The following is an 18,052-nucleotide window of genomic DNA, read 5'->3' on the forward strand; positions in this document are numbered from 1 at the left end:
ATTATTATCTACGTATCGGTATCATATAATTTAATTTTAAATAAAAATAATATTTTAATTATGACTTCTTATCTACCCAGAACACAACTCTAATTTACGGTCTAAAATTCTAACATATTTTTATTACGATGGCAAAACATCAAACATGGTATTCTCAATATATATAATAATAGTAACATTCATACATGAGAAGCTTTTTACACGTTATGTACATGGAAGTTCAAGGGTCTTTTTAACAAGTTAATAATAAATTCCTACGTGAACTTGAACTCGCGCATGAAAATGCACTTTGCGCATTTTCGTGCCCAATTTTATTTCATCCATTCTTCTGGGTCAAGTTTCCGCCAAAGAAAGTGACGGTGTATCGTGATTTCTACTCGTGACTCGTCATACAAGTATATTCTACAGGTTGTATCGATAAAATCTCAAAAATGATAGTCACTGCAGCTTTTATTATAAGTAATATTGAAAATGTATTAACATTTCTGTGCTATATTTTAATCTTAGATTATGTATCTAAATTCATTCGGTCACGAGGACCTTTATATATTGACGGATTATTTCCTATACATTTATTATAAACCTTTAACAATGAAACTTCATTTATTATATTACATATATTTAATGTAATATTAAAAAAAAACCATTATATAACTGTTATAATTATACAGTATAATTATTACTAAATTCTAACACCAAAAATATACGTCATTATAATTTCATAATTTAGAATCAATCATCAATCCAAAAATGTTGGGGTGAATACGTTAGCAGTACCTATTATGGTGTAGAGGCTAGCATCTTATGCTTTGGATTCATAGGTTCGAATCTCTTTAGTGAATAAAAAATATTGTATTTATTATTTTTATTAACCAATACTTGTATGAGTAATCGTCTCGACGATCGGATGTCCAATATTTCTCATTGAAATCTGTATGAAGAAATATCATTATAATCTCCTATATATTATTATCCTAAGAGATTTTGGAAAATACACTAACAGCTCATTTAAGCGACATTTTATTGTTATTTTTACATTTTCACTTCGAAATGTGCGCTACCGATTCATCTACCGATTGAATTGAACACATTTCAGAAATTTTCCATGATTTTACATGTACGTGACGTTTATATCCGATATTTTCTTACACACCGTATACAATCGCCATATTTACTGTTTACGCCTCACAGAATGACGTCTTCGTCGCTTAAGACCTTCTAATCCTTTATTTGACAAACGCATTCGATTATTTTTATTCAAATATCGTAATGTAGGCATTGGCGTACTTTTTCCGGTGAAAAAACCATAATCTTGGTACAATTCACTACGTATAATATCTTTTGACAGCGTGGTACGCCACTGTCCGCCATTTCATAGATAACGTGATATTCCAAATTTGCTTTTTTTAAAATACTTTGTGGCTGTTCACTCAATCTTTTTTTATTGAATAATTACCTAGGCTACTAATTTCCATAGATCAGATAGTCATATTAAACTAACAAAGTTGCCATTGCAAACAATGAAAGAAATTAATACGAATTGTTATAGTCATCAAAATGTGTGATATTGTATAATATCTACCTATTTTTATCGTCCCTATCATCATAAATCTTGACCTATCCACTGCTGGATGAAGGCCTCCTCAGCCTTATTCTACTCCTTACTTACACATGAATTGTTATATTTATCAAAATCAGTGATATTATATTATTATCTACCTATCTATATATAATGCCATTATTATCACGAGCCTCAATAAATCCACTCCTCATCATCATCGACATGAACAATTCCACTGCTGGATAAAGGCCTCCCTAGCTTGATTCTATTCCTTTCCGTCATTTGAATTGCTGTATTTATCAAAAGCTGTGATATTATATTTATCTACATATTCATATAGTCATCATCATCAACCAGGATCAATCCACTGCTGGATGAAGGGTTCCACAACCTGATTCTACTACTAGCGGTTAAACAAATTTGTGATATTATACCTATTTCTATCATCCTCATCATCATCGACATGAACAATTCCACTGCTGGATAAAGGCCTCCCTAGCTTGATTCTATTCCTTTCTGTCATTTGAATTGCTGTATTTATTAAAATCTGTGATATTATATTTATCTACATATTTATATAGTCATCAACCAGGATCAATCCACTGCTGGATGAAGGGTTTCACAACTTGATTCTACTACTAGCGGTTAAACGAATTTGTGATATTATACCTATTTCTATTATCCTCATCATCATCGACCTGAACAATTCCACTGCTGGATAAAGGCCTCCCTAGCTTGATTCTATTTCTTTCTGTCATTTGAATTGCTGTATTTATCAAAATCTGTGATAGTATATTTATTTACATATTCATATAGTCATCATCATCAACCAGGATCAATCCACTGCTGGATGAAGGGTTCCACAACCTGATTCTACTACTAGCGGTAAAACAAATTTGTGATATTATACCTATTTCTATCATTCTCATCATCATCGACCTGAACCAATCCACTGCTGGATAAAGGCCTCCCTAGCCTGATTCTACTCCTTTCTGTCATTTGAATTGCTGTATTTATCAAAATCGGTGATATTATATTTATCTACATATTCATATCGTCATCATCATCATCATCATCAACCAGGATCAATCCACTGCTGGGTGAAGGGTTCCGCAATCGGACTCTTGACAGTATTGAATTTCTATATTTATTAAAAATGCTAATGTTATTTATCTACATATTCATATCGTCATCATAATCATCATCATCATCAACCAGGATCAACTCACTGCTGGATGAAGGTTATCCCAACCTAATTCTACTCTACTTGGTCATATAAATTGCTATATTTTTTTTTATTTGTGATTTTATATACCTACCTATTTATAATACCCAAACCCTACCCAAAATAAATTTTGTTTCGATATGAATGTCCCGCACCGGAAGACTATGTTATTTAAGGTTAAATTTTAATTCAAAATTTGATTTTTTAAATATTATTCAACGGCTGCAAGCATTTATTATTTATATACTGCTAACCTTTATTATCTAAATGGGTCCCGTGGCAGATTAATATTCATGTTAATATATTGGATCGCCATTTATAATAATCACATACATTGCTTTATATTCGAATTTATGAGATGTATAATTATTTATCATATTTAAATGCACGTGTTTTAACGAAACATTTATATAACTACACATATTTTATTCTATTAAAATGTCAGTGGCCGCAATCGGCGATTGCAAGCTGTTCTATTTGGCCTATCAGCCTGAGGTGGACGATATTGTGAAGTGCAGACTCCAAAATAGACTACGCATATGACCCCAAATTTATATTGACAGTGATGACTTGAAAATCGTAAAATTGACAAATCAGCAAAATGTCAAACTGTCTTGAGGTGAATGAAAATCAATTTCGAAGGGAAAACTCTATGCATACTTCACAATTATATTAAATCCAACACCGCCAAGCCGTCTGCAAGACCTAGCGAGACAGACTGGCGACCGCCAGCTGGCTTAGCTAGTATGTTATAAATTACGTAAGTATTATAATGTTATAAAAATATACCACACAATAATATTCTGTAAAATTTAATAAGATGTCTGTCATTTATTTATCAAAATTAAGTTACAATAAAAAATGATATAAAACTGATCCAGGTTGATATTAATTTAACACAATATGTTATACATATACGTATTATTGTATGTATGGACGAAATGTATGGAAAAAAATAATTCAGTCTACCCCGAAGTTTGGTCTGCCAAAAACATTATATTAAAAGTCTGTTCTTCCGTAACAAATAGATAAATTTAATACAGATGAAAGTAATGGAAAAATTAACTCTACCTGCATTGTAATTACGGTAAATTTTCAAACTGAATTAATCTGTTTACATCAATTTTACTGTTAGTTTAATTTAAAATAAAACAAAATATATAAATTTTATGGGATAGTTTGAAAAAGAATTGTTATAAATAGCTACATATTTTAACTAAACTCTAACTATATTGAAATAAAAGTGATTCTAATAGATTTTTCAGATGTTTATAATATTTTCTGGAAACGTACCTATTTCTGTGTTCCGATATCGTATGGAGTGGTGTATCTTATACCTAGATGTAACAACGATTCTGACTCAATAATTGTTTATCTGCCGAGAGGTCTCTTACACTCAGTCGTGGGTCTCAGGTTTGAAACCCAAGCAGGGAAAATTCATAATGTTTTTTTATTTATTTTCAATGTATGTGTAGACCTAATAAGTTGAGCAAGTAGCTAACATCTATTTCTTGTAAAATAACCGAAATCTGTTAATGCAGCGCCTACTCTGTGGAAGGCCAGAAACCCGTTTAAGATAGTAAGTATATACATGGCAATAGGCAATAAACTTTTACTTTAAATATTAAAAAATAGATTTTATAAAGTGGCAAAAAGACTATAGGTGGTAATTACCTAAACTTATAATTACTTTGGCTTTAACTTGTTACTTTCGAATATAAGTTAGTTAATGGAATTGATTATAACTGATGTACTGATATATTTCATAAACCTAATGATAGTCGGGTCATATTATTTTTCATTAAATAAATCATTAAAACATATCGCGTATTCTCTAATTGGACATACACCGCCTAACGAGACGTATTATTGATCGAAAGCTTTCGCCTTAAAAGCCTCCGGGCATAAGTGGAGAATGTATTTCAAAATAATTTGAATATGTCATAGAAATTTCTTAAATATCACCTGTCAAGATCTGAAGTGATCGCCGATGCAATCTGGGCAGAGAGATGTAAATAATTTAACCAATTAAAAAACTATAGTTACTTATGTTAATTGCAAGGTGCATTCCATTTTGATAATTAGTATGATTTGTAACATTAGTGATATATATAATATGATCAGATAGAAAATATCCAATTAATTCTGTCTAACCCGTTATTATAAGTTCGTATTCACAAATAAGATCGACGAACCGATTAAGTTCGATAAAATTGTATTGCGGCAATCAACTAAACACTAAAAATAGTGGAAGAAGATTCAAATTGAAAAACTCGTTGACACCTCCTCAAGTCGTCTTCCCTAGTTCGGTCTATCCTCCGCACTCCTCATTCAGTCCTGGATCCCATTCATTTGTGTATCCTGTACTGCACCTACCAACCACTGCAAGTTGGGCCTCCCAAGACTCGTCCGCCCAGACGACTTCGCATCAACAATTTTCCAGGCTGGTCGGATCAGGTTCATTCGTTGAACATGGCCAGCCCGTTTTAGTCTGGAATAAATGTTGAAGTAAGTATATTATAAATTTTATTTTTGCACTCTTCTTGACTACAGCTAAGCCTTGTAGATTCAGATTGATTCAATGGTTTTCAAACAAATTCTAAATTTTACACTTAATCATTATATAATATAGCATTTATTATGACAAATAAAGTAAGTACTAAAATACCAAAAATTCAGTGTTTCACTACTAAAATATGCCGAAAAGTTTATGAACGTAGAATTACGTTTACCAACTAGGCTGATTCTGGGAGAATGGCCGCCGGAAAGCAGTTATCAAGAATTACTTTTATCCACTAATACCGTCGATATTGAGAATCTTACCGGTTTGTTTCTGTGTGTTTTTTTTCAATAGTTATAAAAAAAATCATTACATTCTCATCATTACACCTTGCCAAATACAAAATATATAAAGAAAAACTCACTTTGGGTTTCCAGGTATTCTAATATCATCAGTTATATATTTTATTTATAAAAGGGAAATGTAGCATATTGGACTTTTTATAGAAAGGCATGGTACTGACCAAAGTTTTGACACTGTCGTCAATGGTACATAAAAATATCTACATGATTCATTTTAGAACTTGGCACTGAGTTCTTTTAGGTGTTCATTGAATTATTGGCACAAATAATAATTATTTTAAACTTAGGTATCTTAAATCTACTAAATTTGATTATCACTTTAAGGAAATATTTTTTATATGTATATAATGTAATATTTTCAACGTGATACAATTATGTAAGTTTTAGTAGATAACAAAACTTCCTTATTAAATTAATTTTAAGACACATAAAGAGGATAAATCATAGTCTGCAGAGGAATAATACCACAATTTTTGATTTTCATATATTCGAATATCGTTCAATTAATATCTAGGTGTCTTTGTCGCTCATAAATTATTCTATAGATTATCTCGTTATCAATTAGAAAAGATAATAATATGCTCGGTAAGTCATTGTATTTTCTTATTCATCTATTACACATTATATCTGATTAAACGTCGTGATTTTACTCTTGACGTTATTTACTCTATGATCTTTGTCTTGTAACTGAATTATTTTATGTACGCAATGAACCCAAATTATAATCTTTGTACTTAGTGCAGCCGCTATCAGATCAAGATTCATTCTTAGTAGGTATGTAGATATTAATTGTAGGCCAATGAATGTAATCAGATCTTTGGCCTGATTCTTATGATAATTCTTTTAAAGAAACCATCTGTCAATACAATAATATCAGTGATACATATTATTTAAGCACGTCTTCTTTATAAACATGGCGAATGAAAGTGACAAGTGTCGAAAATCGGTAAAAGTTAGAAAGTCTCACTAGCATCTTCTAATATTATTATGCACATCATTCTAAATAAATAATACACGACATGATACCTGTCACTATTTTTGCAAACTGATTATTTCGTATATTTATTCAACACCTGTGAATTAATTATTTTTCTAATGATTATAAATTGTCGGCAGGCTGTAAATGCGAAAGTTAAGCGTAGTTTTCTAATAAACATCTTAGCTTTCGATTTCAGAAAGAAATGATGCAAAAACATGCATCTATCTTTCATATTTTGCTTGTAAGTCATAAATAAACATATATTTATCTAGAAAAAAAATAATCAATGAAAATGACAATACAATGCCTCAAAGATTTATCACTCAAATGCTTTAATATTATATAATATGTCTTACGATCAATAAGAATATAATAATATATCTCGTAAAATATAATGTTATGGTTAATACCTATCTCTCGTTTTAAATACATATAGACAAAATCATCCAAAAATAATTTTAATTTATTGATAAATCATGTTACTTATTTAACAACAGAAAATTCTAAAAGAAATTTAAAAAAATTAATTTAGTAATTCAACGACAATATTTTTTAAATTTTTTTCATTATTTTTTCATAATAAACGTACGTACACAAAATTAATATAAAGCTACTTCGTAAGCCGTATGTAGGTACTATATGTATAGGTATTAGATATGTATACTTTTAGAGTAGGCATCTATGTAAGATAAAGAAAACTTTTATAGTATGTATGCCATTTTACAATAGCTTGTATACCTATAACCACGATCTTCATTAGTGCACGATTTCACTTGTATGATAAGCTGAAATAAACAGTGTTCTTTGAAATACAGAAGAATTGAAAATAACAATAAAAACACAAATTGAACAACTTACAACACAGAAAATAAAAAAAAACCAAATGTTTAGTGGAATCATTTCCGTGCTTATCAAAATGCTTCTAAAACATTTATCCGTATGTTGAAATGTTTATTTTCCGGCTTTGAACACAGGCATATAATATAGGTGTGTTCAAAGTCGGAATATTATATTGTTCTGTTTCCTATATTGAATTAATTTAATGGCTTAAGAATTTTCCAGAATAGTGACGAAATTTCTACCGTACTTACCTACTCTTAAATTTCGCAATCATGTTCGACTCTTTTGTCAAACATAATTTTTAGTAAATCTTTTCATACTTTTAAAAAAATGTAATTTTATTCTACAATTACAATGTGTTAACTAACATTATTGTATCTCCGAATTATTGGTATAGGTAGCTAATAACTTTATGTTGTAGGAAGTTGTAGATTAAGGGATTAAGCGACAAAATCAAACCAATAAAATTATGAATGACAACAATTACTAGTAAAGTATTTGTGCGAGTACATAATATAATAAAAATAAATTTATGTACGATTGAATATAATATATAACTTCGAACTTAGAAATTTTTCAAAAACAAAATACGCTATATCATTAAATCTTGTGTATTATTTTTTTATGATTATTTATATGAAGGCCATGTATGTAAGGATTACAGTTTCAAGAATTATACAAATTTACATGATATTTTACTGAAAATACCTGCATAATACAAATTAACATTAACCATACACATATTAAAAATTTCACATTTAATATAACTCTCTTAATAGATGATTCAGTTTTTTTAGTATTTATAAAATAACCACTTTCTTTAAATTATACTTCTTTAACATACTTATATGATTTGAAAATACCTCAGATATATTATCACCTACCAGAAAAAAATCTTTGAAAAAAAAGCGACACCCGACGGAACCCGTAACCATTTCATTCGCGCCGATATGCTTTACTAGTTGAAATTAACTATAAGTTTTTTTACATCTTGAAGCGCTTAAGAAATTTCATTAATTTTGAGCAATCGACTGTTGTATTTTAAATCATGGTATCAATTGCCTGAATTATTATTACTGACAGGCACCAGAATCTCTCCAAATTTTAGTTATAACGTACTATCACTATTTTTTTTTATTCAACAAATTATTCTTATTTAATTAACAAAAATTGTAAAAAATCATATAAAAAGTAATCCCAAAATCAATCGATATTCTAGGATTGCAAATCTTACTTCGTCAATCATTGCGTTTTCCTTGATCTGACAAAGCCAAAATGGCGAAAATAAAATAATGTACAATATAATCTAGTCTACCAAATTGTAGTAGTCTTTATTTTGCATGGAGCGAGTATATTTATTGATTTTATTCAATAAAATATATTTTTACTGTAAACGAAACATGACAATTTTATAACAGAACGTCATACTGTGGTCATCACCTTTTGAACCCTAAGTGAGAAAAACATCCAACAGTGCCACGTTTTCATTATAGTACCTTTGTCTCTTTTATCAGAGAACCTGTGTTTAGTGGCTTTTTTATAAAAGTTTCCGTTAAGTAACATTCCAGCTCGGTCGGCGGCGGTAACTTGTGTCGCTGATATTTTGATAGTAGTTAATAAATTGTCAAATCGCGTGATGTTATAAGTTTCTCGCACATTTCTTCACAAGCGAACTTCTTAATAATCGTCTCTGTATGATCATTATTAACAGGAAGCTGCGACCGAATAATAGTCTTTTACATAGTATACGTATCTTTAAATCTGACTTATCTTGCAAATGTATCTGGTTTATCAAATATAATTATACAATATTTTATATATTTTCAAGAACGAAATAAACAGATTAAATTTAATAAAACAGTTATTTTTGGCTGCGTATTAAACATAACGTGAAATATCTATTATTATGTTATTTTTACTATAGAAGTCAGCAGTCATTAATCTGCTTAAAACTTACCAAACATCTTAATAAGAGACATTATCAATACCAGCTCTCGATAAACAAATCACAAGCAAGTCAAAATCCTAATATAATAATAGAACCCATGATAATAACTTAACTAAATTTTGACATATTGTGATTTAGATCTGTACTCATTTTTATTATTACCACGTTTTTCTTAGCTCGTATTCTTGTTTGTCCGGTGGTTGTTTATCCAGTACAAATCTTGCAATAGATTTTTAACTAACTTCTTGACTAGCTAGACATTTGAAAGTTTAAGAATATATCAGAACACGATACCAATGCATTCTTTTAATACTTTTAGCCATATTTAAGTAGAATTGAATTAATTATCAGTTAATTCTGTTTTGTATGAAAATTTATTTCGGAAGACATCCGTAATCCAATCCACTATTATTGGTTGCTAAGGGGGTGGTCCTAGCAATTAAATTATTAATATATACGTGCGTTACTATGGAAATCAAAATGACATTTCAGTATTCTATATTTGTTTGTTTATTGCAAAAATAAATAGTAAAAAAATGATTTGTTGATAATTGCCTTATTTGTCCTAAAGTATTAATACATAGAATTGTCAAGGTTATATGATTCAACAGAAAATTTAAAAACGTGGTATATAAAAAGTTCTTTTTATCTTGTAATTATTATGATATTATAATATACTTAAAATATATATAACAAACAAGTATTCTAATGGATTTATGTTTTGTACTATTCCATTTGAGTCAAATAATATATTAAAAATATTTTTATAATATCACACCCACGATGGCCGCGTGGCTTAAATGCCGGCCTATTGAATCGAGGGTCCCAGGTTCGAATCCTGGGTCTGCAAAGTACACATATTGTTTTTCAATTTATGTATGAGTCAGGGTAGGTTGAGCAAGTGGCTGACATCCATTTCTCGTAAAAATAAAATCTGTTAATACAAAACATCCACCCTGTGGAGGCTCATATGATCCTGTTAGGATCGGACATGGTCGAAGAAGAAGAATATTACAAATAAGTATGTCAGTAATATTCAATGACATAGAATAATTGAATAACATTATGAGTTTTTAATATTATTATGAAGTACAAGGTTAGTTATACCTAGGTGTAATATTATTTTTAATTTAACAGCATCTACAAAAATACGATTTAAATAAAAAATAATTCACAATATGAAAATTACATTGTTTCTAGATATTTTCAGGGGCGCGCGGTGACGTTTGCTTGTATTATATTACTATTATGTATAAAATAATATTAAGTTTACCTACTATTTATATAAGGTTTATGCAACTGATTGAATCTAAACGGATAGTTTATAGTCGTAGTGCGAAGTTATTAGTTTGAGATATTTTAAACATATTTACGTAGATACTATTTATAATATAGAACGTAAACAACGATAACCAACCGTGAAAGTCTCGCACACCACTGATATTTTCAAACTAAAATTTTGGTAATTATACTTCAGCACTGTAGTTTGAGTTTCATTGTACTTATTAATTGTCTGTTTTATTTATCATTAAAATGGTTTTTACAAATATATGATTGTAATAGATTCAATATATTATTTACCTGTATACCAAAACAGCACGGTCAGTTTTATGCTGATAGAAAACAACTTAGTTTATATAATATATTATACATAGTACTTACTTATCTATAAAAGTATGTACCTAATCAAAACTATATTTTTATTTATTAATGAAAAAATAACTTAGGTACTGTGCATTTAAGTTTATTACTCACTATACCTTTCATTAAACAATTGTTAATTTTTAGTAATAAAGTTCCTAACAAAATAAAATTAGAATATAACAAGTTATATGTACTTACATAGAAATATAAATTCTTTTGGCAGTTAAAAAAAAATCACTAAACACTAATGCAATCAACTACAGGTAACAACCGCAGTAAAACAAGAATTTACTGCAATTTAGGAGAGTTATTGATTGAGGAAATATTATGCTCTTTCAATTAGACATCCAATAGATTGTCTGGTTAACCGTTTTTTACGTCACTTACCTTTACCACATGGTAGATTAAATTTTACAGCTAAGATGTCTGGTGGTTTTGAAATAAAATCGTTATTAATTCTACGATTGTGTGGAATTAACAAAACTTTGAATTATAGAACTAAGAAAAACTTTCGTAACCGTTATAATTGAGTTTTACCACGTAAACGAATAAAATAAAGTTAACAACCCAATTTTGAGATCTGTTGACATAATGTTGCATTTGCAATATTTAGTATAAGACATAAGTTATGAGATTATAGTATGTTAGCTTATTTATTTTGAAGCTAAGCAGTGTTACACATAGATAGTGGTTGGATAGATAGATACTCACCAATATACCTTAATATCTCGATATATTTGTTTTGATACAGTACCTTGTACCAGTACTAATTTAAGAAAATGATAAATAACAAGAAATCGAGTTGTTACTAGATAGGTAGGTACTCACAGGAAAAGCTGCAATAACAAGACGCGTAAGAAACCGAGTTCCTGGATCCTTAAGTTATAACCGTATTAAAAATAGTTGTCTTACATATGATTGTACTTAAGTACTTTTTTAAGGTACATCACATCATCTTGGTATTTAATATCATATGTATAATATATTTAAAATCTATTTATGTACCTACACAATATGTAGTATAACGCATATATTATGTAATATTAATAATTACCATCGATAGTTAATCAGTATATTTCTTCCAGGCTATGCACTGTGGAAGTAGTTCCACGGCCCGACGTACAACCAGAACTGGTGGCTTGGAGACTCGTTCGTCTGTTCAGCAGGCAGCAGGATTCTGGATTGAGACAACGATGTGGAGGACTGGCGCACGCCTTGGCTCATTGGCACCCTCAACTCAGAGATTTACTATTATCGAGAAGAAGAGAATTGGACAGAGCCGTACAAGGTAACGATATATTATCTTAACCATAGTTTCAATATTTGTGTCTGTATTATTAAGAAGTAGTTATTTCATTTAAAATGTAATCTTAGTTCTGAAACATCTGTGGCAAGGTGAATTATATTATATGTATTTTGAACCTTTTCGTAAAAAAAGTAGTGGCATATCATTACCTAATACATTTTCTATAATTAAAATTTCATCATTAAACCATAAAATGTGACAAATATTTTGTTTCAAAGACATCTAAACAGTTGTACTTATTGATGATATTTCCTGACCAACATCTTAAAATTAATTTGATAATCATAGCATGCGGCTTGACAATAGAAAATATCTGTCAATTTTATTAATCATAGTAGAAAATGACATTTTACAAAAAGGCTTCGGTAACCATAATAAGGTATTTATTATAAATGTTTATCATAGTATAATATAGTATAAAAAAAAAAATTCCAAACGAAAAATTCCTATGAATATTATCCAATTGCAACCTGTACGTATATAAAGCATTAATGTGCATACTTTTAATTTAAATAATATTTAAATATTTTTTTTTAATTATAATTTATTTTTCTGTTATAGTCTAACTCTAAACAATCATAATTACATTAGGTACACTCTTATACTTACTCACAAATTATTGTAGTATTTTCATATAAATTTTCTCGTCTATTTTATCTACAAAGATTTCTCTCAAACACACAATTTCACTCTTGCGGTATGTTGATACAATGGAAAACTCAGCTGACCTCAGTCGTAAAAGACACGCTTTAAATGAGATAATCGTGAAAGCAAAGCATGAATATCGTAATGGTATTTAAAAAGTATTAATATTTGTTATGTGTATCACACATTTAATTACACATCACTATTATTATATATTACAATGTACTATTTAGTAGCATCATTGTGTACTAGGCAATATAATATTAGAAAAATTCGGTTGAATTAGTTTTAGCGAGAGATTTAATTTTATCATCGCGATACATAGAATCTATACAATAAAAAGTATGTGTAGAAAATCAGTAAAAAAAACTGTATTAGAAACAACATTATTACTTACCGGTAGTCCCAGAAGTACCCGACCTAACGTATAGATAGCAGTTGTTTTTAAAATAATAACCATGATAGAAAGTACCAACCTTATAAAGCCTAAGTTTGAAGTCTGACGACGCTACGTTGTTCAGTAATTATTTGTCAGCCATCAACAGTGAACGCTCTCAGTGAATTTGTAAACATGGAAAAAATTGGTCATAGTTATGTGATACAATACTTTCATTTGAAAGGCTTCAGTCCAACTAATATCAAAGCGGCGGTAGATTCTACTCTGGGGGTGTTTGCTCCTTTGTTTACAACAGTAACATATTGGATGGTTGAGCTTAATCGAGCTCGGACGAGCTGCCAAGACGAACATCGCAGTTGTCGACCAAATGAGGTGACTACGCCAGAAATGGTGACAAAAATCCACAAAATGGTATTGGATGAACGTCGACTAAAATTGCGCGAGCTAGAAGACATTGCAGGCATTTCAAAAACTGCTGTACATCACGCATTGACTAAAAATGTGGACATGAGAAAGCTGTGCGCATGGTGGGTGCCGCGATTACTCGCAATGGAACAAAAACAGCATCGTGAGGATCTTTCAATCGAGTGTTTGGCGAAGTTTCACAGCAATAAAGCAGTTTTTTTGCATCTATTCATAACCATGGATGAAACATGGGTCCATCACTTCACATCTGAGACGAAAGAACAATCAAAACAATCGACTGAAAGGGGAGAATCGGCTCCAAAGAAGGCGAAGACAGTTTCATCTGCAGGCAAGGTCATGGTGCCAGTTTTTTGAGATGAGCGTGGGGTAATTTTCATTGATTATCTTCAGAAAAGAAAATCAATCATGCGTGTATTATGCAAACTTATTGCAGCGTTTGAGTGATGAAATCAAGAAAAAACAACCGCATTTGGCGAAAAAGAAAGTTTCGTTTCATCAGGACAATTCATCAGTTCACACATCCGTAATCGCGATGGCCAAAATCAATGAGTTAAAGTTCGAGTTGCTTCCTCACGCACCCTATTCGCCAGATTTAGCCCCCTCGGATTATTTCCTGTTTCCAAACTTGAAAAAATGACTCGGTGGTAAAATATTTGCCAACAATGAAGAGGTGTAGTCTGCGGTTGATGGCTATTGACAAGACAAAACAGAACATGACAAAACAGAACAGCCTGGGGAAAAATGAAACATTAATTTTTGTGGAATCTATTTAGGTTAGGTTGGGTAAGGTTAGGTTAGGTTAGGTTATGTTAAGTCATTATTTCGTTGTACCTAGTCACCCAATCATTTTGAACATATTATAATTGATTAAGATGGATATCCTAAGCTTTCCTGCAACACTGAGTTTTGTTTTCGAGGCTTTCTAGCGATTAGAAATGCAAAAATTAGGTATATAATTTGATGTATTATGGCATATTGAAAATCTGTGCTATTAAAAATTTGTCAATTTCAATATTAAATTTATATTTTTCCTGAAAGGTCATAGTTTTATTTATCGTTGTTCTGTTTTGTCACTGTTCTATTTTGGCATGTTCTGTTTTGTCATGTTTTGTTTTGTCACTGTTTTGTTTTGTCATGGAACCAAAATTATTATAATCATTTTATTCACACATAATTATATACAATACTATGCTACAGTAAATTACCATGTTCGATCATACGCGGAGTATAATATGAGCCTCAAAAGAGTTGAGGTTGTATAAATAGACGTTTTACAAATAAAATAGTCGTCAATCATTCTTCCAACTCTTTGGTTACTTGTACTGGATCAAATACATATTCAAAAAACAACCTGCTGATTGGCGTAGTATGTATAACGGATGTCTAAATACAAACCCGTGGGTTGCGGGCTCCAACCCGCGTCAAAATACAATAATAATAATAACGCATTTATCTTATCTGTGTTTTTTTAACATAACTAACGTTATTTAAAGAATCTTTATGGATAGATAGTAATTAGATATTTTACGTATCTTTCTTTTCAACCTACATATTAGTAATTTATTTCAAAACAGTCTACGTAATATTATATTGTATGTTCGTATATTTTTTTGGTTTGTGCTTCTTTGAAGTCTGCTATGGACTCACTCATCAGGTATCAAACATAATTATACCGACTGAACATTTTACATGAATACAACAAGGTACCGACATACCTCAATCCAATAATAGTGTTAAATCAGTACCTAATTCTTTTGTCGAGCAAAAAAAATATGAACGAGAAAAACCGTTGTCAATTACAGTAATTTGCGAATAGTTTGACACCTACAATTTGTATAAAAACTTCTTTCTTTACCAGTCAAGCTTAGCCGATTACAAAACAACAATACGCAATCAAAATCGTTTTCTCAAAGACGATAACTGTTTATTTATCAGAGTTTAGAGCGAATTCAATTAATGGTTTCCTTTCATTTGCACTTTTTGTTAAACCAGCGTTTTAACATACTATCGAAACATATTTGTTAGACCTGTTATAATACTATTAATATTACTTATATCTAATAATATTATGTTATTTTTTGTTATCCTTGTCATAATAAACGTGTGGCATGAATCTATAGCAATATTTAACAAGTACCTACTAGCTAGTGACATTTTTTTTCGACCATGTCCGATCCTAATAGGATCATATGGGCCTCCTCAGAGTAGAGGTTTGTATTAACAGATTTTGTTTTTTACGAGAAATGGATGTCAGCCACTTGCTCAACCTATTAGGTCCATACCCTGACTCACAAAAATTGAAAATCAATATGTGTACTTGCCAGACCTAGGATTCGAACCTGAGACCCACGGCGTGATAGTCCAACGCTTAAGCCGCGCGGTCACCGTGGGTGTAAATTTGTGTGACGTTTTAATGAAATTAAAAAAACCGAAAAGAAATAAATAGTACAATATGTTCAAGAGTTTCAGCATTTTATTAGTAGTAGGTACAGATTCATATTAAGTATTTATAAAATATTTTTCTCACTTAGCCAAGTCCAGATCAAAAATATCAAGATTATTCATTTATTATTAACAATGTTTTCTATCCCCATTGGAAAAGAAAAATACGTAGACAATATTGTATTAGAAAACATCGAAAAGAAAATTTACGGAAATTTTCTTAAAATATAATGTTCGGAAATAATTTTATTTTCACACAACATTCAAACAGTTGGTACACAATGTTTAATGTTCACCCAACCAATGTATCTTGGTCTGGATTAAACATTTCATGCGTTACGTTCACATAATAAGCTTTATTATGTATGAGTACCTACCGAACGTTAGCATTAGGGCTTACGTAATATTATAATTTCATTTATAATGCTATGAGTAGGAAATATCCTATGTAATATAAAGAGACAGATGATAAAATATCCTAGTTATAATATAATAGTAATGATTAGAGGGTGTGAGAATTTTAATGACATTTTTTTGCCATCCATAGTCACAAAAACTATCAGCTTTGCATCTACAGTTTAAGACTTTTTAAGGCTATACTTCAGTTGAGGCATGGTCTAAAACGATCGTGGCTAGGCGATGCGCGGATTGTGCAAATGACGCGTATTGAACAAAATATGATTTGTCATAAAAATTCAACATGTTATGTTTATTGTTATAATACTAATTATAATAGTATATTCATTGACATGTTTTCTTTTTCAAGTACATACGTAAAGTTTTTTAGTCATCTTTACACGATTTAAGAATATATTCGTCCGACGCCATGACAAAATAAATTGATGTGTGCATACCTCGACTGTCGGTCTCCGATTGGCGACGAGTGCGAGATTTCGTCGCACTGTTGAAAATTATTTGCCATATCACTGATGTATGCTCTTAATAAAAATAGTGTCGTTTTTAGGTACGTGGAGGCCCGAGGTGCTGACATGTTAACACATTGACTGCTGACTAGATAATTACTTTTTAATTACCATATTTAAATAGAATGCTAATTATATCGAATGGTCACCTTAATTGTTACGCGCTGGGCGCGTCTTTAGCATCCAATGTATTAAAGTGTTAATATAGGTACAACAATATTTAACTCGCCAGATTATTATGAGACGATTGAGCTTATACTCGGATTATAAAAAATCGGTTGACATTTTTCTACTTCCTGCCTTACCTGCTTGACAAAAAAACTCCTGCTGCATTACTACTACTTTACCTCTCATCATATGAGTCTCCACAGAGTGGAGTTGTATTGACAGTTTTTTTTACGAGAAATATATGTTAGCCACTTGCTCAACCTATTAGGTCCATATTCTGACTCCAAACACAAATTGAAAAAACCATATACTTATATATTTGTCAAACCAGGGATTCGAACTTAGGACGCACGACATTATAAAATGAATATAGATATACCATGATGGGTTAATTACTAGACCTTCAAACAAAACAGTGCGAAGCTCAATCTATAACTATAATCTATAACTGTGTGGTTCAATTTGAGTTACCACTGTGGGAGTCGTCGACGTGTCGTAAGTCATGGTGTTAAGGATGATGATAAAGAAGTCGAAGATGGGCGAGCGAGTTTTATTTTCGGCGTAATGCGGTACAATAGTATATTATAGTAGTTACATTGCAATATTTATGATAATGTTCCGTGGTTCGAATCTCGGTACAATGACATGTTGTGCGGGACGATACGGAGATTGAAATTCTAACAGGC

General features: G+C 30.6%; 1 protein-coding gene across 1 annotated transcript in view; it reads left to right on the top strand.

Moving 5' to 3' along the window:
• LOC147067288 (uncharacterized) overlaps nucleotides 1–18,052 on the top strand; it is an 82,519-nt gene that overhangs the window by 37,974 nt on the left and 26,493 nt on the right. The window contains exon 3 of the mRNA XM_085954424.1: nucleotides 12,145–12,347. Coding sequence (XP_085810550.1) covers nucleotides 12,145–12,347 — 203 coding nt within the window. The remainder of the gene's footprint in view (nucleotides 1–12,144; nucleotides 12,348–18,052) is intronic.

Source organism: Rhyacophila brunnea, unplaced genomic scaffold (genome assembly GCF_057557595.1).
Source record: "Rhyacophila brunnea isolate RB1 unplaced genomic scaffold, BYU_Rbru_1.0 scaffold_4, whole genome shotgun sequence".
Lineage (NCBI taxonomy): Eukaryota > Metazoa > Arthropoda > Insecta > Trichoptera > Rhyacophilidae > Rhyacophila > Rhyacophila brunnea.